Source organism: Erpetoichthys calabaricus, chromosome 1 (assembly GCF_900747795.2).
Source record: "Erpetoichthys calabaricus chromosome 1, fErpCal1.3, whole genome shotgun sequence".
Taxonomy (NCBI): Eukaryota; Metazoa; Chordata; class Cladistia; order Polypteriformes; family Polypteridae; genus Erpetoichthys; species Erpetoichthys calabaricus.
The window spans coordinates 356,560,358-356,584,214 of NC_041394.2; the positions used below are offsets into that span (position 1 = coordinate 356,560,358).

Below are 23,857 nucleotides of genomic sequence, written 5' to 3' on the forward strand. Positions count from 1 at the left end.
TGTGTGCAGAGGGTGCAGACCTATAAATACCTAGGAGTGCAGCTGGATGATAAATTAGACTGGACTGCCAATACTGATTCTCTGTGCAAGAAAGGACAGAGCCGCCTGTACTTCCTTAGAAGACTGGCATCCCTCAACATCTGCAGTAAGATGCTGCAGATGTTCTATCAGATGGTTGTGGCGAGTGCCCTCTTCTACGCAGTGGTGTGCTGGGGAGGCAGCATTAAGAAGAAGGATGCCTCACGCCTGGACAAACTGGTGAGGAAGGCAGGCTCTATTGTTGGCATAGAGCTGGACGGTCTGACATCCGTAGCAGAGCAACGGGCACTCAGCAGGCTCCTATCAATTATGGAGAATCCACTGCATCCATTAAACAGTGTCATCTCCAGACAGAGGAGCAGTTTCAGTGACAGACTGCTGTCACTGTCCTGCTCCACTGACAGACTGAGAAGATCATTCCTCCCCCAAACTATGCGACTCTTCAATTCCACCAGAGGGGGTAAACGTTGAACATTATTCAAGTTATTGTCTGTTTTTTTTTTTTTTTTTACCTGCATTTTTTTATTACTCTTTAATTTAATATTTTTGCTGCTGGAATATGTGAATTTCCCCCTGGGATTAATAAAGTATCTATCTATCTATCTAAAGGTATATTACGGACGTACAAGCCAGCGGACGTACAAGACGGTATCCTTCAATAAGGGCGCGCACAAAAAGGCGAGTCTCAAAAGGGTGACCTCAATTGGGTGCAGTGAATAAAGGCGCGCGTAAATAAAGATCTGCACCTTTGTTGCTCTTCACATATTCCAGAGCCATTTGAACTAAATTATCTACGAATGCCTTTATTCACCGCGCTCAGTTGAGGTCGCCCTTTTGAAGCTCGCCTTTTTGTGCGCGCCCTTATTGATTAGAGCCGTACAAGACAGTATTACTGTCACAGAAAATTAAAGACACACAATACACGGCGGCAGCCCACGAGGAACGGTCAGCTCAGCAAGTAAACATCAACAAAAGAAAGGCTGAAAAATACGACCAACAAAAAGAATGAGGTCAAAGTCCCTTGCCTTTTAATATAGACTGTTCCTACTAATGTTTATACACTACTGTTCTAGTGCCCGTTATTGTAACGGGCTAAATGATTAGTAAATAAATAAACGTTGATAAATAGTAATGAAAGTAATAAAACACATTTTAGGGTTGTATATTATAGAAGTAAAGTTTTAACTCTGACAGTTTATCATATATTCAGCTAATCATATATTACATTTGCGTACGTCAGGCACTGATCAGCCAATCGAAAATTTAAACTTATGTAGTCAATCACCTTTTTATTTAACAATTTGCTAATCACTGTTATTTGTCATTCATGTCCCACTTTAGCCAATTGCCTTATGGATACATAACTAATCACAACTGTCTTTAAAACAGAATCAGCACAATCGACAGCGTCTTCTGCAATTTAGGGAAATTCAGTAGCACACCAGGGTCTCCAAACACTCAAATATGAAGTTTTATTATGTTTTACAGTGAAACTCTTTGCATACAATTTACAACATAATTAGGTGCGGTCCAACCTTCCCTCGATAACTTGATTTGCTTGCTATCAGTCCACGATGGACTTTTTTGTTAAATGGGGGAATAGGAGAGAGAGAGAGAGAAACTTTCCACAAGAGGAGGACCAAAGTCACAAACCCCTGATGTCCTCAATGAAAGACAATTGTAATACCATTGAGCCACCTAATCGGGGAACTTAATGAGCTCCACACAACTGAACAACTACTACTGTTCTTAGCGCAGCAGATGAAGACAATACAGTGGTGTGAAAAACTATTTGCCCCCTTCCTGATTTCTTATTCTTTTGCATGTTTGTCACACAAAATGTTTCTGATCATCAAACACATTTAACCATTAGTCAAATATAACACAAGTAAACACAAAATGCAGTTTTTAAATGATGGTTTTTATTATTTAGGGAGAAAAAAAATCCAAACCTACATGGCCCTGTGTGAAAAAGTAATTGCCCCCTTGTTAAAAAATAACCTAACTGTGGTGTATCACACCTGAGTTCAATTTCCGTAGCCACCCCCAGGCCTGATTACTGCCACACCTGTTTCAATCAAGAAATCACTTAAATAGGAGCTGCCTGACACAGAGAAGTTGACCAAAAGCACCTCAAAAGCTAGACATCATGCCAAGATCCAAAGAAATTCAGGAACAAATGAGAACAGAAGTAATTGAGATCTATCAGTCTGGTAAAGGTTATAAAGCCATTTCTAAAGCTTTGGGACTCCAGCGAACCACAGTGAGAGCCATTATCCACAAATGGCAAAAACATGGAACAGTGGTGAACCTTCCCAGGAGTGGCCGGCCGACCAAAATTACCCCAAGAGCGCAGAGACGACTCATCCGAGAGGTCACAAAAGACCCCAGGACAACGTCTAAAGAACTGCAGGCCTCACTTGCCTCAATTAAGGTCAGTGTTCACGACTCCACCATAAGAAAGAGACTGGGCAAAAACGGCCTGCGTGGCAGATTTCCAAGACGCAAACCACTGTTAAGCAAAAAGAACATTAGGGCTCGTCTCAATTTTGCTAAGAAACATCTCAATGATTGCCAAGACTTTTGGGAAAATACCTTGTGGACTGATGAGTCAAAAGTTGAACTTTTTGGAAGGCAAATGTCCCGTTACATCTGGCGTAAAAGGAACACAGCATTTCATAAAAAGAACATCATACCAACAGTAAAATATGGTGGTGGTAGTGTGATGGTCTGGGGTTGTTTTGCTGCTTCAGGACCTGGAAGGCTTGCTGTGATAGATGGAACCATGAATTCTACTGTCTACCAAAAAATCCTGAAGGAGAATGTCCGGCCATCTGTTCGTCAACTCAAGCTGAAGCGATCTTGGGTGCTGCAACAGGACAATGACCCAAAACACACCAGCAAATCCACCTCTGAATGGCTGAAGAAAAACAAAATGAAGACTTTGGAGTGGCCTAGTCAAAGTCCTGACCTGAATCCAATTGAGATGCTATGGCATGACCTTAAAAAGGCGGTTCATGCTAGAAAACCCTCAAATAAAGCTGAATTACAACAATTTTGCAAAGATGAGTGGGCCAAAATTCCTCCAGAGCGCTGTAAAAGACTCATTGCAAGTTATCGCAAACGCTTGATTGCAGTTATTGCTGCTAAGGGTGGCCCAACCAGTTATTAGGTTCAGGGGGCAATTACTTTTTCACACAGGGCCATGTAGGTTTGGATTTTTTTTCTCCCTAAATAATAAAAACCACCATTTACAAACTGCATTTTGTGTTTACTTGTGTTATATTTGACTAATGGTTAAATGTGTTTGATGATCAGAAACATTTTGTGTGACAAACATGCAAAAGAATAAGAAATCAGGAAGGGGGCAAATAGTTTTTCATACCACTGTATATTTAGATTAACATATGTACATTAAATTGATTTAATTGACACGAGAGTATAATTGTATTTTCCTAACGAAGACGAAAAATTATATACAGTGTATACAGTAGATGTATACTATATGACATACGGTTTTGAAGAGTATTGAGCATTGCATAAAAAGGTTGCACGATATATATAAAGTTGATATATGACAATATATCTTTGACACAATGTATCAGACAAAGGAAATCACAGCAATCCACAATAACAATAATGAATTGTCAGCAACTACCTGAATTGTCGTTTCAGTCCGTCACTGAACTATATCAACTGAAGTGTGTATTAGCAATGCAAATTACAAAATACAACTAGAGAGTTAAGTGTCAGATAGACTCTCACAAATACAGAGCACAATGCCTTCATGTGTGTTGAGGCTTCACAAAGCCACTTTTAACTGCTCATGTCTGCTCAGCGCTTCGACCGCCTTGATGGTTCATTAACCAGTGCGCATGTCTGCTCGACGTTTTGAACCGCTAGATGGTTTATTAATCAGTGCGCATGTCTGATCTGGGTGTCAAACCTCATTCCACATTCCATTAATGTCTGCCGAGTGCTTCAAATCATTATTCATCGAGCTCTGTTTGAAGTACAAATGGCATCAGCAGAGTTCAAAAACTCAACAGAATTGCCAATTGAAATGAATGTTATGTGGATGATCAATACATTTTAAATGACTGTGCCCGATAATACTTAGTGACAAGAAACAAAACTATAAATTATACATTGTACAAATTCTGACTGGTAGAATACATAATGCTGCAAAGAAGAGCTTTAGTAATACAGGCGACGACATCTCTCACTAAAGTACTTTCTTCTCATAAATATCCCATCTTCACTTCCTGCCAAATTTTCATGTAACACTCATTTTTATTCTTTTCTACGTCATATTCTATACATCTTTATTTTGCAGTTCTGCCACTTACGTATATGTAAAAAGTTGTCTTAGTCACAGCACAGTACAATAATAAAACATTTCCTTAAACAAATATGATAGTTGTCCAGTCTGTATCATTCCTAATCAATCTTCTAGTGACAGAGGCGCAATCCCAGTCACTAACACATTTACCATGTAGCCCCCCCCCCCCCCCCCCCCACACACACAAAGTAAGAACACATTCCATCTGATTAATTTAATATTTAATTAATTAAACTCCTAAACCCACAATCATCAAGCAAAATAACAGTTGAAATCGTTACTCATATGATTTGTTTTATTATACACATGAAACTAAATATATACAGTTAGGTCCATAAATATTTGGACAGAGACAACATTTTTCTAATTTTGGTTCTGTACATTACCACAATGAGTTTTAAATGAAACAACTCAGATGCAGTTGAAGTGCTGACTTTCAGCTGTAATTCAGTGTGGTGAACAAAACGATTGCATAAAAATGTGAGGCAACTAAAGCATTTTTGAACACAATCCCTTCATTTCAGGGGCTCAAAAGTAATTGGACAAATTAAATAACTGGAAATAAAATGTTCATTTCTAATACTTGGTTGAAAACCCTTTGCTGGCAATGACAGCCTGAAGTCTTGGACTCATGGATATCACCAGATGCTGGGTTTCCTCCTTTTTAATGCTCTGCCAGGCCTTTACTGCAGCGGCTTTCAGTTGCTGTTTGTTTGTGGGCCTTTCTGTCTGAAGTTTAGTCTTCAACAAGTGAAATGCCTGCTCAATTGGGTTAAGATCAGGTGACTGACTTGGCCATTCAAGAATTTTCCACTTCTTTCCTTTAATAAACTCCTGGGTTGCTTTGGCTGTATGTTTTGGGTCATTGTCCATCTGTATCATGAAACATCGCCCAATCAATTTGACTGCATTTAGCTGGATTTGAGCAGACAGTATGTCTCTAAACACCTCAGAATTCATTCGGCTGCTTCTGTCCTGTGTCACATCATCAATAAACACTAGTGTCCCAGTGCCACTGGCAGCCATGCAGCCCAAGCCACACTGCCTCCACTGTGTTTTAGAGATGATGTGGTATGCTTTGGATAATGAGCTGTTCCATGCCTTCTCCATACTTTTTCCTTGCCATCATTCTGGTAGAGGTTGATCTTGGTTTCATCTGTCCAAAGAATGTTTTTCCAGAACTGTGCTGGCTTTTTTAGATGTTCTTTAGCAAAGTCCAATGTAGCCTTTCTATTTTTGAGGCTTATGAGTGGCTTGCACCTTGCAGTGCACCTTCTGTATATACTTTCATGCAGTCTTCTTTTTATGGTAGACTTGGATATCGATACGCCTACCCCCTGGAGAGTGTTGTTCACTTGGTTGGCTGTTGTGAAGGGGTTTCTCTTCACCATGGAAATGATTCTGCAATCATCCACCACTGTTGTCTTCCGTGGATGTCCAGGTCTTTTTACGTTGCTGAGTTCACCAGTGCTTGCTTTCTTTCTCAGGATGTACCAAACTGTAGATTTTGCCACTCGTAATATTGTAGCAATTTCTCGGATGGGTTTTTTCTGTTTTCGCAGCTTAAGGATGGCTTCTTTCACCTGCATGGAGAGCTCCTTTGACTGCATGTTGTCTGTTCACAGCAAAATCTTCCACATGCAAGCACCACACCTCAAATCAACTCCAGGCCTTTTATCTGCTTAATTGATAATGACATAACGACGGACTTGCCCACACCTGCCCATGAAATAGCCTTTGAGTCAATTGTCCAATTACTTTTGAGTCCCTGAAATGAAGGGATTGTGTTAAATAAATGCTTTAGTTGCCTCACATTTTTATACAATCGTTTTGTTCACCCCACTGAATTAAAGCTGAAAGTCTGCACTTCAACTGCATCTGAGTTGTTTCATATAAAATTCATTGTGGTAATGTACAGAACCAAAATTAGAAAAAAGTTGTCTCTGTCCAAATATTTATGGACCTAACTGTATCTATTTACACTTCAGACACTGAAAGCCGCTGACGAGCCCCTCTCATTGTTGCCAGTCTGTAGCAGCGAAAAACTAAAAGCAATAGAGTTTAACAGACATCATTGAACTTGATCATGAGTTTGTATTTGAGTTGCGTAACGTTAATGCGAATGGCCAGGAGGTGTCACTAGAGAGGTGAGTGTCAAATGCTTCGACACAAATGATTCAAATGTTTCTATGCTGCATGAGGCTTCACTCTGCCCATCACTAGGCAATTCAAGCTCTGCCGATCCAATAAGCTACTCATGATATGCGGTGTCAGCGAGCTTTACTATCAAACATGTCGGTAGACGTCACTCATTGTGCGACACGACTGTCTGGTGATAATCATTGATTTTGAATTAATTACCCCACAAACACAAGCCAAAGCTTTCCTGCCACTGCAGCTGAGTTTTGTTTAAATCAAATGTTTAATTTGTAATCAGATACTGTAAGTGCTTCATGAAACACATGACGGGGCTTAGCTGGCTACACACAGACAGGTGATGTTCATACTCCCCAAATATACTGAGGCTGAACTTGCAGCTTGGGGGCCCTTAGTGGCTTCGATGGCCCTCTGCTTCTGTGGAGACTTCATAGAGCAAGAAATGGCGCTGGATGTTGTACACAATTATTATGATTATCATCATTTGTAATGGCTCTAAATTATGTGTTTGCATGAGGACAACTGATTAAAAATTCAATTGCAATTAATCTCTCAGTTTAAATTTGTGATCGAAAGTCACTTTGTATTAATTGCAATTTGTCATATTTCCTTTAAGCAAATTAAAAATTTTCTTTAAAGCAGAAATAACTCAGGGATTACTTTCTAATACAAAACAGTTTTAATAATCAGTTGCCTATGTATATTAAATTATTTTGGTTTCTTTATTGAACAGTTTTGTGTAACAGAAACAAATGAACAAACAGTACAACACTAATTAGTGAATGGCTCAAAGTAGGATTAATTAATTAATACTTTTGAGCCACACAACAATGCAAATTAGTTGGAACTTTGATTGGTTATGTCAATAATTCTGTCTTTAAAATGATAAGAAGATGAAAAATAAAACATTATTGCGTTTCTGCCTATTTATTTAGCCAGTTGCTTAAGCAGACTTCAGTTTATTTCCATCAATTATTTAAGTGATGATATCTCAGATACAAAAACAAAAGTTCACAAGCGACCAGTGCTGGGAAACGTCACTTAAATTAAATTCATTACATTGCTCATTACTTACAAAATCCTAATCTCCTCCAGTTCAGCGCTTTTCTTTTCTTCACTTGTCTCTATGGAGGAAAAAACAAAGAGTCGTAGTAAAGCTGTACGCACACTGCATGTGTTGCTGCCATGATGTGATTTAACTGATCGGTTACTTCAATGCATTTCTCAGTTTGCTATCTGCACTCTGCTTGGAGCTCGTGAAGGACAACACGTTACCTCTGGAAGGACAGGATCTCACATCCCAGTCCAAACGGTGAGATGGAATCCTCGTCTGTCAGCAGCCTCGGCCGAGCACTTCAAGCTTAGTGCACTGAGCCCGTTGTCTGAAAGGCCGTAGCGGCGCCCACAGATGGGTGGTCTGCAGTGTGTGAGTTGGGGTTTGGCTGAATGTGCAGATGACAGCTCAGATGTTCTCTTCTACATCGATGACCAGTGCACTAGAGATGAGGTTAGGCTCCTCCGCACACACTGCCTTGGCCATTTTGCTCTCTGGTTGGTCGGTTTAGCTTTCAGCTGAAAGGACCATGTAAAAGAGGGGTATCACAGACCTCTGGAAAATGTGCTAATTCACAGGGTTTGGCCAACAGAAAGCCGAGTGTTGGAGTCACCGTCAGATGACTGGAGATGACAGACAGGTGATTGTAATTTATTCAAAGTAACAAATAATATACAACAATAAAGTAAGCACACTGTAGGTAAACCAAGATAGTGGAATGCAAAGTTTCTCAGGAACAGGAAACCTCTTCTGGTCCAAAGGCGTGACTTTACTAAACTTTTTGACAATAATAATAATAATAAAAATAATATTTACTGACGCTGAGGAGACTTACAACATTTGAGACACAATTGCTGGCATTTCTTTTGCTTTTCCAGTATTAGCACAGACAGCTGAAGTGACCTCCTCATGGTGACACACTGCCAGTGCCTATCAGTCCTAACATATCAAATCCTTTTGAAATTCATTCTAACACAAGTCTTTGACAGGCGAACATTACTAGTACCTTAGAAAAGCTCTCGGAAAGAACATTATCTGGGTGAAAAAAGAAATTCTACCTTTAGTTTAACATAACAGTTCAGTAATTAACAATTTAACACCAAAATAAAATGCAGGTATTTCAGAATATTTATATATTTGGGGTGGTATGCCATGACAAAGGGTTGATAGCCCCCGGTGTAGATCTTCTCCAACTAAGTCCACTTCTGGAGGTGGCACCCAGTCTGAATTCTTTGGTAGCCCAGAAGATTCCGATTTGTGAGAATTGTTGGCCAAATCCAGTACTGCAATATGTGGAGCAAAGTGTATTCTCTTTTAAATTTTTTTGTATCTTTCAGTTATGAATTTTCCCAAAAGCAATTGTTTGTGTAAACTTAGTGTCATATTTGGAGTACGGATGCTAATTAATGCGACTCCCCACAGATTGCAGGCACCCTCAGGCGATGGTGGATGCTGTGCAGGTAAGTCTGCTCTCTCCAAGCCTTTTCTAATTTTATTCTATTTATTTGACATGTATATTATTTGGTAATTCTCAAGTGTTAAATAAGTTATGTGCCCCCCCCCCCCCCCCCCGAGTTCTTATATACAGTTTTGTATGTTTTATTACCAAAAGCAAACAAACAAAAACAAAATAAAATTGAAAAAAGCATTTCTTCTTTTAGTGCGCTGCCACAGTGTTAAAACATAATTTGGCGTGGTGTACAGCATGATCATGTGTGTATATTTTGGATTTTAATTTTATTGATTTTGTATTAATAGTTTGTGTTTATAATTAGTAATTGATTTATTATTTAATAAGCATTGGCAAGAAGCTGTTTTATGAAACTCTTCTTTTTTTTGTTGTTTTTGTCAAAGTAAGTTTTTTTTTATTTTTTGTTATATTAAAATAGCAAAATATAAAATATTATAAAGCTGAACTATTATTTATTGTGTGAGGTGATGTATATTGTAAAGTGTTTTTTTTTTTTCTGATGAAATGTGTATGATATATTGTAAACAGTTCTATATGTAATACGTATGTTATGAAAACAGAGTTAGGCACATGGTGGAGGCTGTAGGGGCTTTGGTGAGAAGCCGTTTGTATGACGCCCTGTTCTTTATTTTGTTTCTGGAAAAGGAAAAAGGATATAAACTTCTATTTCTCCTCCATGTTGATTTGTTTTTGACACAACACTAAGTAGGATGGATTTGAGTCAGTTACATGTGCTTACTGTCCAAGCAGGAGTGAACCTCACTCTTTAGTCAGGACAGTTCAGTTGTACTTCTCTCCTGTGGGAATTCTGGTGCGTCTCTGAAGTGTACTGCGCTGACAGATTTGTTTGCCACATTCCAAACAGCAATGTGGCTTCTCTTTGAGATTAATTTGTTGACAATAGTTTAGTTTGCTTACTTTTCAGGACAGGACTGAACCTCACTCTTGAGTCCTGAAGGGTTCTTGTTTTTCTGGACTGATTTTTGAACTGCTACTGTTTTTATTCTGTTGTGAACTCTCGTGTGTCTCTGTAGACTGACTATCTGTGAAAACTGTTTGCCACATTCATTACAGCAATATGGCTCCTCTGCAGTATGAACTCTCGTGTGTATCTGAAGATGGCCTATTTGTGAAAACTGTTTACCTCATTCATTACAGCAATATTGCTTCTCTCCAGTGTGAACTCTTGTGTGTCTCTGAAGACTATCAGTGAAAACTGTTTACCACATTCATTACAGTAATACGGCTTCTCTCCAGTGTGAACTCTCATGTGTTTCTGAAGATGGCCTTTTTGTGAAAACTGTTTACCACATTGATTACAACAATATGGCTTCTCTCCAGTGTGAACTCTTGTGTGGTTCTTCAGACTGTTTATATGTGAAAACTGTTTACCACATTCATTACAGCAATATGGCTTCTCTCCAGTGTGAACTCTCGTGTGTATCTGTAGATAGCATTTTTGTGAAAACTGTTTACCACATTCATTACAGCAATATGGCTTCTCTCCAGTGTGAACTCTCGTGTGTATCTGTAGGTTGCCTTTTTGTGAAAACTGTTTACCACATTCATTACAGCAATACGGCTTCTCTCCGGTGTGAACTCTACTGTGTTTATGAAGACTGTGCATATGTGAAAACTGTTTACCACATTCATTACAGCAATATGTCTTCTCTCCGGTGTGAACTCTCGTGTGTATCTGAAGATTGCATTTTTGTGAAAACTGTTTACCACATTCATTACAGCAATGTCTCTTCTCTCCAGTGTGAACTCTTGTGTGTCTGTGAAGACTGTTAATATGTGAAAACTGTTTACCACATTCATTACAGCAATATGTCTTCTCTCCAGTGTGAACTCTCGTGTGTTTCTGAAGATTCCCTTTATGTGAAAACTGTTTACCACATTCATTACAGCAATATGTCTTCTCTCCAGTGTGAACTCTCGTGTGTATCTGAAGATTGCATTTTTGTGAAAACTGTTTACCACATTCATTACAGCAATGTCTCTTCTCTCCGGTGTGAACTCTTGTGTGTCTGTGAAGACTGCTAATATGCGAAAACTGTTTACCACATTCATTACAGCAATATGGATTCTCTCCAGTGTGTATTCTCGTGTGTCTCTGAAGACCGCTCATTTGTGAAAACTGTTTACCACATTCATTACAGCAATATGGCTTCTCTCCGGTGTGAACTCTCGTGTGGTTCTGAAGATTGCCTTTTTGTGAAAAGTCTTTACCACATTCATTACAGCAATATGTCTTCTCTCCAGTGTGAACTCTCGTGTGTTTCTGAAGAGCACTCCTGTTAGAGAATTCTCTGCCACATTCCACACTGCAGTGATTTTTCTTTCCTGTGTAAAATTTAAAACAAAAAGAAAAAAAAAAGCTTATTTTCAATTCGCTACCTTATTATCAACATTAACTCACATTAAATACACGATGGCTGAAATTAGGAACAACCTTTGATCAGCATAAGCAATTATAAAACTTTTGTTGTACTTGGAAAACACACTTAATTTGTTAATTTTACATTCTCTATTACAACTTCTCACCAGGGCCACATGTATAAAACTTCTTTATGCTCAGCCACATATATGAAAGCTGTTTCTTATGCAAAAGTTAGGATTTATAAAACTAGAACTTGCCATTTAAATTGGCTCAAAATTCCCTCAAGTTTTGAGCATTTGTAAGTCCCATGCAGACTTTGTGTTGGCATTTTCGCTACTCCGGGTTGAAAAACGAAGAACTGAATAGAAAATCTCATTTCATTACACATTTCACATTCTGATGTTTGACAGGATACACAAGAAGTGAGTTTTGATTTATCACAATGACATTTTGGCTCAAGATGATGACTTAGCTGATTTAGACTCCCTACTGTCATCCTCTTTGAAGTGTGTGCTGAACTGCAGCCTTCATTACAGAGACCACCATGCAGAAATCACACAATCCCAGTTCTCTTACAGGTCTTAACAGCTGTGGGTTATTTGGCGATGACGGCTTTTCAGTGTGAACTGCCTGACTGGTGAGGAATCTCTCAGTCACCCTGAGCCACGTAATGCCATCTGTATGGGATGGTATACTTAAGACGGTAGAGAGTGTCACAAACTCGACACAGAGTCATAGAAAGGTTTGGGGCAGCCACCCGTATAATTGATTTCCAGGCTGCAAAAGTCATTTTAAATGAATACTGCACTGATGTGCACACAACTGAGTCCAAGTCAGAACTAAGGGAATAGGGAAAAGGTACAGGCTTTTAAAGGGGAAAACAGGAAGTGAGATCATAGGGGTCGGGCTCATGGTCTTCAGCCATTGGTTCGAGCCCAGACGTGACATCACAGGAGCCGAAGCCGGCAAGGTCTCCTTCCATAGGCTCGGTCCCGGAAGTGACGTGTCAAGAGAGCCAGGTGGAATCTCCCGTGATTGGTCTACAGGAAAGCGAGAAAAAGAGTCAGTGAACTCTGCCACATCCCGGCATGCCTCGGAACTGCCCTTACTCAAGCCCTTTAGCTACCTCCCATGCGCACGTGTGTGACAAGACATACATTCAATATCGTTACCATCAGGCTGTGCAAGTCATGATCAAAATGAAATCTGCAGCAACGTCTTCTGTCTTTAGCAGTGGTGGTCTTACTTGGCCTACAAGTCCCTTTATGATTACTGAGCTCACCATTGTGTTCTTTCTTGTTATTGATATCCCAGACAGTTGAATTGGGTAATCTTAAGGTTTTCCGATGTCTCTAATGATTTCATTATTATTTTCTAGCTTCTTTGACTTTCATTGGCACAGCTCTTGCTCTCATGTTGAACAATGGCAACTACAGAGACCAAAGGTAGTCTGTAGGTAGGAGTAAGCTGAGGTGTCTTAGGCCTGCAAGACTAAAGCAATGAAACACATCTGAGGAATCACAAACACCTCTGGCACCACTTGTCCCAAACATTACGGTGCCCTGAAATGGGAGGACGATTCAGAAAAAGTGCTGTCATTTCTACAAGGTATGACTGAAATGTTTGCAAATCCCCTTAAATGAAAATCATCAATTTGTACTTTAATTACATCAGAATTACTTAATTTGTAATTTTAAACGGTGGATTAAAGGTGCAAATACAAGAAGAATGTTTCTTTGTCTCAGCCATTATGGAGGGTACTATATAAAACAGAATGCCATGCCAAGTATGAAAAGTGCACCTTCAATAATTAGAATGTGTCCTGACATTTATCCACACTTGAACTAAAACCACTTCATACCAAAACAAACAACAAAATGTCTTCTTTCATTCACCAAAGCAAAAGAGAGCAATGGATGAGTGACGCCTCAGTGAACAGGCCTACAGAAGCTGGAGTGACAACGGAGAAAAAATAGAAGATGAGAAAACTGAGGAAGAGCAGAGCTGTTGGTGTTTCAGCTCTACAGGGGAGTGGCAGGTGACACCAGGACTGGTAACCTTTGTGACACGCTGGTGACATTTATACTCACCATTATAATGTTAAAGGGTATCTACTATCAGGACTTATTTATGTTGAGTAAGCTAAAATTTGCCAGGATTTACTGTTAATTTGATCCAATGTGTGTGTTCATGTATGGAATTATTATCTCTGTTATGGCTGCAAACATCAAGCAGTCCAAGCCTGCAGTCAATGAAGAGCGCTATAAAGAAGAAATACAACTGAATTAAACAGTAGGGTTACACAAATTAATCAGTCTTGAATTAAAATTGCCCAGTTTTTGCTGTTTATTGTGAAATCGGCTTGTAGTTGGTTGACTGGTCCACCGATTTCATGACATGGAATATGTTAAGCTGAGGACATGCGCAGCACTGACAGAGTGGAAACTGATGAAGAAAATAACTGCTGTTTGGAAATATCTTAAAGTATCTGAAATGTGATATGAATGTTTTCTGTAAAGTTTAAAATGAAAAAGTTAGTTGTGGTGTATTTAAAGCAAAGACATTTGTTGTAACTAATCTGATGAGAAACGTTTAGGTACAACACTCAGCTAAGCGCATCGACTTTCAGCAATGCAGTGAAAGCAAGAAAACCTCTAAAGAAACAAATGTGTCTTAGCTGTCAATAATGGCACTGTTTGAAAAGAACCAGACATATGATCAGGACAGGACAAAAAAAATCAGAGTATCCCTCAAAAATATTTACAATTTATCATTTTAGATACACCACCATTTTCTATACTAGAAATTTAAGGGTTCCGTCATTTAATTCTTCACTTGGGTGCATGATATACTCTGCCAAGCAGATGATCCTTTTTAGACGTAGCATTACCAAGATGAACACTTTCATGACATCTCATACACAGTGACATGCAAATGTGTGGGGACCCACCTGATGAAAATAACTGTTATTGTGAATAGTTAAGTCAATATTCACAGCCATAAAGTTAAAGATAAAACATTCTTTTCTGCATTTTAAACAAGATTTGTGTCTTATTTTTGATTTGTAGTGTGAAAAAAGGAGTACCCCAGAAATGTTTGTGCACCTCAAGAGATTAGAGGTCTCAGATATCGTTTTCCCCCAAGACGTCAGACCCTAATTAGCTCCTTAGGGCTTTGGCTTGTTTACAATCATCATTATGAATGGCCAGGTGATGCAAAATTCAAAGCTGTATAAAGTCTCAGACTCCTTAAACCTTGTCCCAGTAATCAGCAGCCATGGGCTCCTCTAAGCAGCTGTCTAACACTCTGAGGAATAAAATAATTTATAGTCATAAAGCAGGAAAAGACTATAGAAGATGTCAAAGAGTTTTCAAGTAGCCACCGCCTCAGTTGGTAATGTTATTAAGAAATAGCAGTTAACAGCAATGGTGGCACTAAAGCTGTTTTGGTAAATGATATTATATTAAGTACAAAATCTGATCTGTGTCTTCTCACCGAAACCTGGCTTAGTAAATGTGACACTGTACCCCTAGCTGAGGCGTCACCAGATGGCTACTCGTTCCTTCATAAGTCTAGAGATTCAGGTCGAGTAGGGGGCCTTGGAATAATTCATTGTAACAAAATGCAAATCACTTCTAAAAATTTAGGCAACTTTACATCCTTTGAAGCATTCATTTTAAATATTAAAACAGATTCCAACACAATTATAGTGCTAGTCTATAGACCACCAGGGCCGTATTCATTGTTCATGTCTGAATTTAGCAACCTTTTGTCTGACTTGGTTAAAAATTATGATCACGTAGTACCGATGGGGGATTTTAATGTACACATTGATGTGGAAACTGACACTTTTAGCAAATGTTTTACTTATTTGTTAAATTCAGTAGGATTTTGTCAGAATGTCAAAGGTCCAACTCATAATCATAACCACACATTAGATTTAATTATAACTTACAAAGTTGAAATTCAAAATTTAATTATTACTCCATTAAATGAAGTTATTTCTGATCACTACTATATTACATTTGATTTAGTCCTGCCCTTGCCAACACACTCCCAGATTAAAACAAAGACAGTGCGACATCTAGATTGTAATTCTGCTTCAAAATTTATAGATACTTTGAGTAAGTCGAGTGTAATTGTGGAAAACAATTTAGATCAGTTAACATCAAATGTAAACACGGAAAACAATTTAGATGAGCTAACATCACATTATAATGTGACCTTGAGAGATGCTCTGGACACAGTGGCTCCCCTTAAAACAAAAGTGATCAAAGCACATAGAAACTCTCCCTGGTTTAACGAAAACACTCGAGCTCTTAAATTAGAGTGTCGAAAACTGGAGCGCAGATGGAGAACAACAAAGCTACATGTCTTTCAAATTGCATGGACAGAGAGTGTTAATATATATAAAAAAAGCCCTCTTTAAAGCTCGGTCAGAATATTATTCTACATTAATAGATAGCAATAATAAAAATCCTCGGGCACTGTTTAGAACAGTGGCTAAATTAACAAATGGAAATTCAGATCAACTGTGCAAAATACCAACAGACATTAGCAGTACAGACTTTATTAACTTCTTCAATGAGAAAATTAAAAATATAAGATCCCAGATCTCTGCATCACAGTACAAACCAAATACTAGCTTAGCAGACCCTGTCTCACATTGCACTCAGCACTTTAGTAATTTTAATCCTGTAACTGAGCAGGAAGTCTTAACTTTAATTTCTAAAATGAAGCCCACTACTTGTTCCCTAGATCCAGTGCCAACAAAACTAGTAAAAAAGTGCAATGGATGTTCTTGCAGCGCCTATCCTAAACATTATCAATAGTTCATTATTGCATGGCACAGTACCTGATACACTAAAAGTGTCAGTCATTAAACCATTACTTAAAAAGTCAGAACTTGACCCACACATACTAAATAATTATAGGCCTATTTCAAATTTACCATTTCTCTCTAAAATACTCGAAAAAGTAGTCGCCAGTCAGCTTCAGACACACCTTACGCATTACACTTTATTTGAGAAATTCTAGTCTGGTTTTCGCACTGGTCATAGTACAGAAATGGCACTAACGCGGGTTGTGAACGACATTCTGATATCCTCTGATGAAGGAAACTCCACTGTAATTATGTTGTTGGACTTAAGTGCAGCATTTGACACCATCGACCATTCTATTTTACTGCACAGGCTAGAAAATGATGTTGGGCTTACAGGCACCGTGCTCGCTTGGTTTAGTTCTTACTTATCAAATCGATTCCAATATGTACAGAAATGTGCTGACAGTACTCCATCATTATACACAGAAGTTCAATATGGTGTCCCGCAGGGCTCAGTACTGGGACCTTTACTGTTTTCACTGTACATGCTTCCACTGGGATCTCTCATTAGGAAACATAATGTTAATTTTCACTCGTATGCAGATGACACCCAGCTATACCTTTCATTTAAATCAAATGAAGTTTCTCCAATGTTGTCTTTAATTAGTTGTGTTAGCGAATTAAAGGAGTGGATGAATGAGAACTACTTGTCTTTAAATACAGATAAAACAGAGATGTTAATTGTTGGAGGGAATGATGCTGATCACAACAATATTTTGTCATCATTATAACTTAGTTGGAATCCCAGTCAATTTTACTGAATCAGTCCGCAATCTAGGAGTTATCTTTGACTCTAGCATGTCATTTAAAGCGCATATTACAAAGTAGTCCAAAACATGTTTCTTCCATCTTAAAAATGTTAGGAAATTAAGGCACTTTTTAAATAAACTGGATTCTGAGAAACTAATTCAAGCATTTATCTCTAGTAGGATTGACTACTGCAATGCGGTGTTCACTGGATGTTCAAACTGTTCTTTATACAGCCTCCAGTTAATCCAAAATGCGGCTGCAAGAATTATTACAAGAACAAGAAAATATGAACACATAACTCCAGTTCTTAAATCCTTACACTGGCTCCCGGTTAAGTTTAGGGCAGATTTCAAAATCCTTCTTTTAACATATAAAGCATTAAATGGTCGAGGTCCAGCTTACTTGTGTGAACTTATCATGACTTACAAACCTGAGCGCACATTAAGATCTCAAGATGCCGGTCTCCTTATGATTCCAAGGATTAATAAAATAACAGTGGGAGGTCGAGGTTTTAGTTACAGGGCCCCTAAACTGTGGAATGGTCTGCCTGCTACTATAAGAGATGCCCCTTCGATCTCAGCTTTTAAATCCCGGCTGAAGACTCACTACTTCAGTTGAGCATATCCTGACTAGAGCTGCTGATTAACTGTACAGACTGCATCTCTGTTGTTAGTCATTAGCACTTAAACATAAGTAACATGACAGTTATAATTGTATACTAACCCTCACTTATTCTGTTTTTCTTCTCGGTACTCAAATGTGGCACTTGGTGCCATGGCCCACCTGTCAAGTTGTTTTGCCTGCCTAAGGAAAAGTCATCCCAGATGGAGGATCGCAGGAATCGTGGGAAAGAGGGGTCCTTTCATCGGATTGGCTGGCCCATCACTGTTTCAGCCGTGGAATGGCCAAATGGGGGAGGCAGCTTGATGGATGAGGTCTCCAGGACTCTACACAAATCCAAATCTTATTATGGGATATATCATCTACTGTTAAATTCTGCTCTGTACTTCTAAAATTTATATTTTTTATTTCTTACTATATTGAGAAATTGTTCTGTTCTGTGTACTGCATTGTATTGTATTGACCCCATTCTCTTGACACCCACTGCACACACAACCTACCTGGAAAAGGGTCTCTCTTTGAACTGCCTTTCCAAAGGTTTCTTCCATTTTTTCCCTATAAGGTTTTTTTGGGAGTTTTTCCTTGTCTTCTTAGAGAGTCAAGGCTTGGGGGCTGTCAAGAGGCAGGGCCTGTTAAGGCCCATTGCGGCACTTCCTGTGTGATTTTGGGCTATACAAAAATAAACTGTATTCTTATGGAGAAAAGCGTAAGAATGTAGTTTACAGAAGGACAACACTAAGGAAATCAACACAATCTAGCAAAACCATCACTGCACATCTGAAAACTTGTAAAAGATCATCATGATGTTCCAGAACAGACAATGTTCTTTGAATGAATGAGACAAAAGTTGAAGTCTTTGGTCACAACATGCAACACCATGTTTGGAGGCAAGACAAAAGTGGACATTGATACTAAAGACTCAAGGTGAATGGAGCATCATGGTTTGGCCTGCATGTTTCTTCATGGCCTGGAACACTTGATATGATCAACGGTCACTGAATTGAAAATATTATTATGAAATCTGACAGAAAAATATCAGGATAGTAGAAGATGAACAAAAGTTGAGTGATGACACAGGAAAATGAGCCCAAAAACAGGAAGAAATCAAAAACAGAAAGGGTTAAACATAAGGTAACTGGTGTTCTGGAATGGCCAATAAGAGACATGAGATGCTGTGGCCTGACCTAAACAGAACTGATCAGAAAAGGGCACTCAGGGATGAAGGAACAGAAAAGGTTTGGAATGAAGGAATGGATTAAAATTCATTGCTGATCAGTAGCTACAAAAAGTTTTGTTTAGGTCATTACTGTTAAAGAAGGGTCAACCAGTCTGTAAAGAAAGGAGGGTCATGGAGTGGTCTGTGAATGTTTAAGTGATGTGTTCAGGACTGACAAGAAGCCATCCAATTGTTTGTGTGTTATTACAATAGTTTAGGACAACTGAGGCCATCTGTAATCGGAGATTAGTTGAAGATCGGACCACATTGTTAAGAGGAATTAATATGGATACCCAGGAAATTCCACAGAGATCAATACCTTTGTCTTGCTCTTGGACATCTGTATAGCACTCTTTATTGAGAACTAGCAAAATACCCGCGCATCGCAGCGGTGAAGTACTGCTTTAAAATTTTAAATAATAAACTGAGGGAAAATGTACCAATAATTATTTGTTAAGGATCTCTTTGTATACCACGTTGTCAGTTCACCCCTCCGGTTGTAATATGACCAAGCTGTGCGCTGAGCTTACTCTTGAGCATGCAACGTATAGTTGGCCATGTGAAAAGCAATCTTGCCTCAAGTCAATGCCAACCTTTCGTAGGGTCTGTCCCTGAGACTTATTAATTGTCATTGTGAAGCAGAGCCTTACTGGAAATTGGAGGCGTTTGAATTGAAATGGGAGATCAGAGGGTATAACGGGGATGCGAGGAATAAAAACTGTCTCCCCTGAGCCACCACCAGTAAAAATAGTTGCCTCAATTAGGTTCTTTTGCAGGCATGTGACCTGAAGTCTCGTACCATTACAAAGTTTCAGTGGCTGTACGCAAATCCACAATCGGTTTCATATTGTTTTCGTACCTTATCAATTGTGTAATGTGTTTTTAGAACAGGTTTGATTCATCGAAGTGATCACTCCTGCTGCGTTCAGTCACTTCACGTGAGCCGCTCTCTTGTGTGATGTTGCGATGTCCACGGGTTTATTTAATGTTAGCTATGTTAGCTAAGACCCGGCAGTTAAAAGTTTCTCGCTACAGCAATTTTAACTCTGTTACAAAGTGATCCAAACTGTCGTTTATACCTTGTGTCTTCTCATTAAACTTGTATCTCGCGAATATGGCATTGCAAACGGCAGCGGGTCAGTTCACGTGCTTACATGGGAAGCGTGATGATGCGATATATTTTGATATATATCAAAATACCCGCGCTTCGCAGCAGCAAAGTACTGCTTTAAAATTTTTATTAAGAAGAAAAGTAAACCTTTTTAAACTGAGGGAAAATGAATCAATAATTATTTGTTAAGGATCTCTTTGTATACCACGTTGTCAGTTCGCCCCTCCGGTTGTAACATGACCAAGCTGTGTGCTGAGCTTACTCTTGAGCATGAAATCTAACGTGGCTTGTGCCCTTCAGAATGAAAACTGTTTGCATTTACCTTTTTAATAAAAGGCGAGCTTTTAAGCCTGAGAAATCACCCCGTAAATGCACACGTTTAATTGCACATGTGTTAATATGTATGCTTACACAGTATTAAAAGACACTCAACAATTAACGTCATTTACCTTCGTTCCCGCGTTTGACTCGTGCTGTAAATCTCTTCCTTGTCTTCAGTTCACGTGATTACGTAGGAGGCGTGATGACGCGATACGTGACTCCGCCTCCTCCATTAGAGTATATGGACAAAAAACAGGTTCCAGTTATGACCATTACGCGTAGAATTTCGAAATGAAACCTGCCTAACTTTTGTAAGTAAACTGTAAGAAATGAGCCTGCCAAATTTCAGCCTTCTACCTACACCGGATGTTGGAGAATTAGTGATGAGTGAGTGAGTGAGTGAGTCAGTCAGTGAGGGCTTTGCCTTTTATTAGTATATATATATACTAGCAAAATACCCGCGCTTCGCAGCGGAGAAGTAGTGTGTTAAAGAGGTTATGTAAACATATATATACATAAACATATATACTTATATACATATCTACATATACACATATCAACATATATACATATATATATATATATATAGCAAAATACCCGCGCTTCGCAGCGGAGAAGTAGTGTGTTAAAGAGGTTATGAAAAAAAAAAGGAAACATTTTACAAATAACGTAACATGATTGTCAATGTAATTGTGTTGTCATTGTTATGAGTGTTGCTGTGTTTTATATATATAAAATACACACACACACATATAAACATATATATACATATACATATACACATATATATACATATATACATATACATATATATATATATATATATATATATATACATACATATACACATCCACATATCAACATATATATATACACATATATACACACACACACGCTTTATGGGTGATGATTGTTTTACTCTTTTTATCTTTATTTTATTTTATTGTAGAATCAACTCCTATCTGCGCACAGCAGGGCAGCCGTGGGCAGATGCGTATGGTGTATTCACTCCATGTTATCGTGCATTGCGCTGTCAGTGGTATTTTGATAAAAGAATTTGAACAACATATAAGAAGCGTATAAATTATTAAACAGTAAAACATTAACATTTAAGAAGTAAAGTTACATTAAGTACTACTGCAGTGCCTTCGGGTATACCTCATTTTTTGTTTGCCCATTACATGCTTAAATGTATACATTTTTTGGTGCACCTACCGGAGAACACGCGACATATAACCGAGCGTGGGAGAAGCATGGATTTTAAACACGCGTTGAGTTCATCTGCTGGTCTCCCTCGTGGAATAACTGGTAATGTTTGACTAAAATCTACAGCGAGTAAAACGACATTACCTCCTATTTTTTTTTTTTACGATCTCTGAGATCTTGCTTTTTTCGGTTCAAGGCTTCATAAGCTCTTTTATGTTGTATGGTGTACTTATCCCAAACCATCATCTTTGAATGTTGCAAGACTTTCGCCTTGTATGTAGATCGGGGTAATTACATTCATTGCATTCCTAGTCTGAATCACAATCTGATTGTATGGGTGGTTACCTGGCACTGTAGGGTTGCCACCCGTCCTTTAAAATACGGAATCGTGCCGCGTTTGAGAATGAAATTGCGCGTCCCGTTTTGAATCAATACTGGACGGGATTTATCCCGTATTTTTTTTATCATTTTTTTTTTAAAGCAGCGTCTCATGCAAATCATCCCACACGCATTTTATGAAGATGCCTCCTTTCGTACTTTTGATTGGGTAATACTTGATGTCATCGTTAGTTTGATTGGTGTTTTTAACTGTCCAGTGAGGAGGGCGTGTCTTTTAAGTACAGTCTGCAAAGTGTTGGCACTGAGATGTGGCGTCAGCGCCATAGTTGAAGCCCCTAACGTTGTGGTCAGCAAGTCGGCTAACATCCGCCATGTGCCGTCTTTCAGTTGCGAGAAGCAGATCATAGAATGGTTGAAACTGTTGCCCCTAACGTTGCGCCACGGCATGTGGTTCGTTTATACCTCGTGTCTTCTCATTAAACTTTTATCTCGCGAATATGTTATTGCAATCCGCAGCGGGAGCGTTTCTATAAACTTAATTTAAACTTACGTTTTACACCGTGCTTTGTTTCCCTTATGAACATGCTTGTATGCTTAACTCGCTCCGTTCTCAATTGTTTAATTAATTTTTTGCTGTTCGCTGTTTGCGGCTGTTCCTCCATTTCCCCCTACTTCGTTCTTTTATCTCGCGATATGTTATTGCAATCCTTAACGGGAGCGTTTCAATAAACTGATTGAAAATAGTTTTGCATTTACCTTTTTAGTAAAAGGCGAGCTTTTAAGCCTGAGAAATCACCCCGTAAATGCACACGTTTAATTGCACATGTGGTTAATATGTATGCTTACACAGTATTAAAAGACAGTGAACAACGTCAGTTACCTTTCTTCCCGCGTCTGATAAAAGGTGAGCTTTTAAGCCTGAGAAATCACCCCGTAAATGCACACGTTTAATTGCACATGTGTTAATATGTATGCTTACACAGTATTAAAAGACAGTCAAAAATTAACGTCATTTACCTTCGTTCCCGCGTGTGACTCGTGCTGTAAATGTCTTCCTTGTTTTTAGTTCACGTGATTACGTAGGAGGCGTGATGACGCGATACGTGACTCCGCCTCCTCCATTACAGTGTATGGACAAAAAATATGTTCCAGTTATGACCATTATGCTTTGAATTTCGAAATGAAACCTGCCTAACTTTTGTAAGTAAGCTGTAAGGAATGAGCCTGCCAAATTTCAGCCTTCCACCTACACGGGAAGTTGGAGAATTAGTGATGAGTGAGTGAGTGAGTGAGTGAGTGAGTGAGTGAGTGAGTGAGTGAGTGAGTGAGTGAGTGAGTGAGTGAGTGAGTGAGTGAGTGAGTGAGTGAGTGAGGGCTTTGCCTTTTATTAGTATAGATATATATAGTTTTGGCAGCCAACCGCTTTTTTTCCAACCTAGAAGACGTCTCTTGAGATCCGTTTAATCGCCTCGTTGATTGCATGTCTTCCAAGGTAGTTTCAATACCCATTTCGTGCACCAAGTCATCTCCCCTTTTATGAGTGACTGTGTTAGTGGCCGTACTTCGTACAGGTCTTTGAACGCACTGAATACTTGTAACTGGTGTCGCCCATCCGATACTTTTGACAGGGAATGGAAGCAATTGTCGAGTAACAAAAATTATTTGTGAGTGATTTTGCATTGAAGAAATAGTAAAAACTTGATCACTTGGGTCAATACCTAAACTACTAACCCCTACTCTCTCTTCTGTTTCCTTTTCCGGTGTCCTGTTGGTGGTGGCGTGTGCCACCACCATCTACCCAAAGCACCATGATGTTCCAACAATGATGGATGGATTAAAAGCCAGAAATCTGTATGACCATCAGCATCAAGTGACTCCGTGAAAAACCCGAACTACAAAGAGGACTATTTCATTTATGTTAGGTAGAATGCCCAAAGGGGACTGGGCGGTCTCGTGGCCTGGAAC

The 23,857-nt window shown here is 39.0% G+C and overlaps 3 protein-coding genes across 6 annotated transcripts in view; 2 read left to right on the forward strand and 1 right to left on the reverse strand.

Annotated features, from left to right (window-relative positions):
• LOC114665322 (zinc finger protein ZFP2-like) overlaps window positions 1-23,857 on the forward strand; it is a 439,810-nt gene that overhangs the window by 359,395 nt on the left and 56,558 nt on the right. The gene's annotated exons all lie outside the window — the stretch shown is intronic.
• Window positions 1-23,857, forward strand: part of LOC114642351 (zinc finger protein OZF-like) — a 449,463-nt gene that overhangs the window by 268,009 nt on the left and 157,597 nt on the right. The gene's annotated exons all lie outside the window — the stretch shown is intronic.
• Window positions 8,227-11,414, reverse strand: LOC114665306 (zinc finger protein OZF-like). Its single transcript, XM_051927503.1, has one exon. The coding sequence runs from the start codon at window positions 11,192-11,194 to the stop codon at window positions 10,187-10,189; it is 1,008 nt and encodes a 335-aa protein (XP_051783463.1). The 5' UTR covers window positions 11,195-11,414; the 3' UTR covers window positions 8,227-10,186.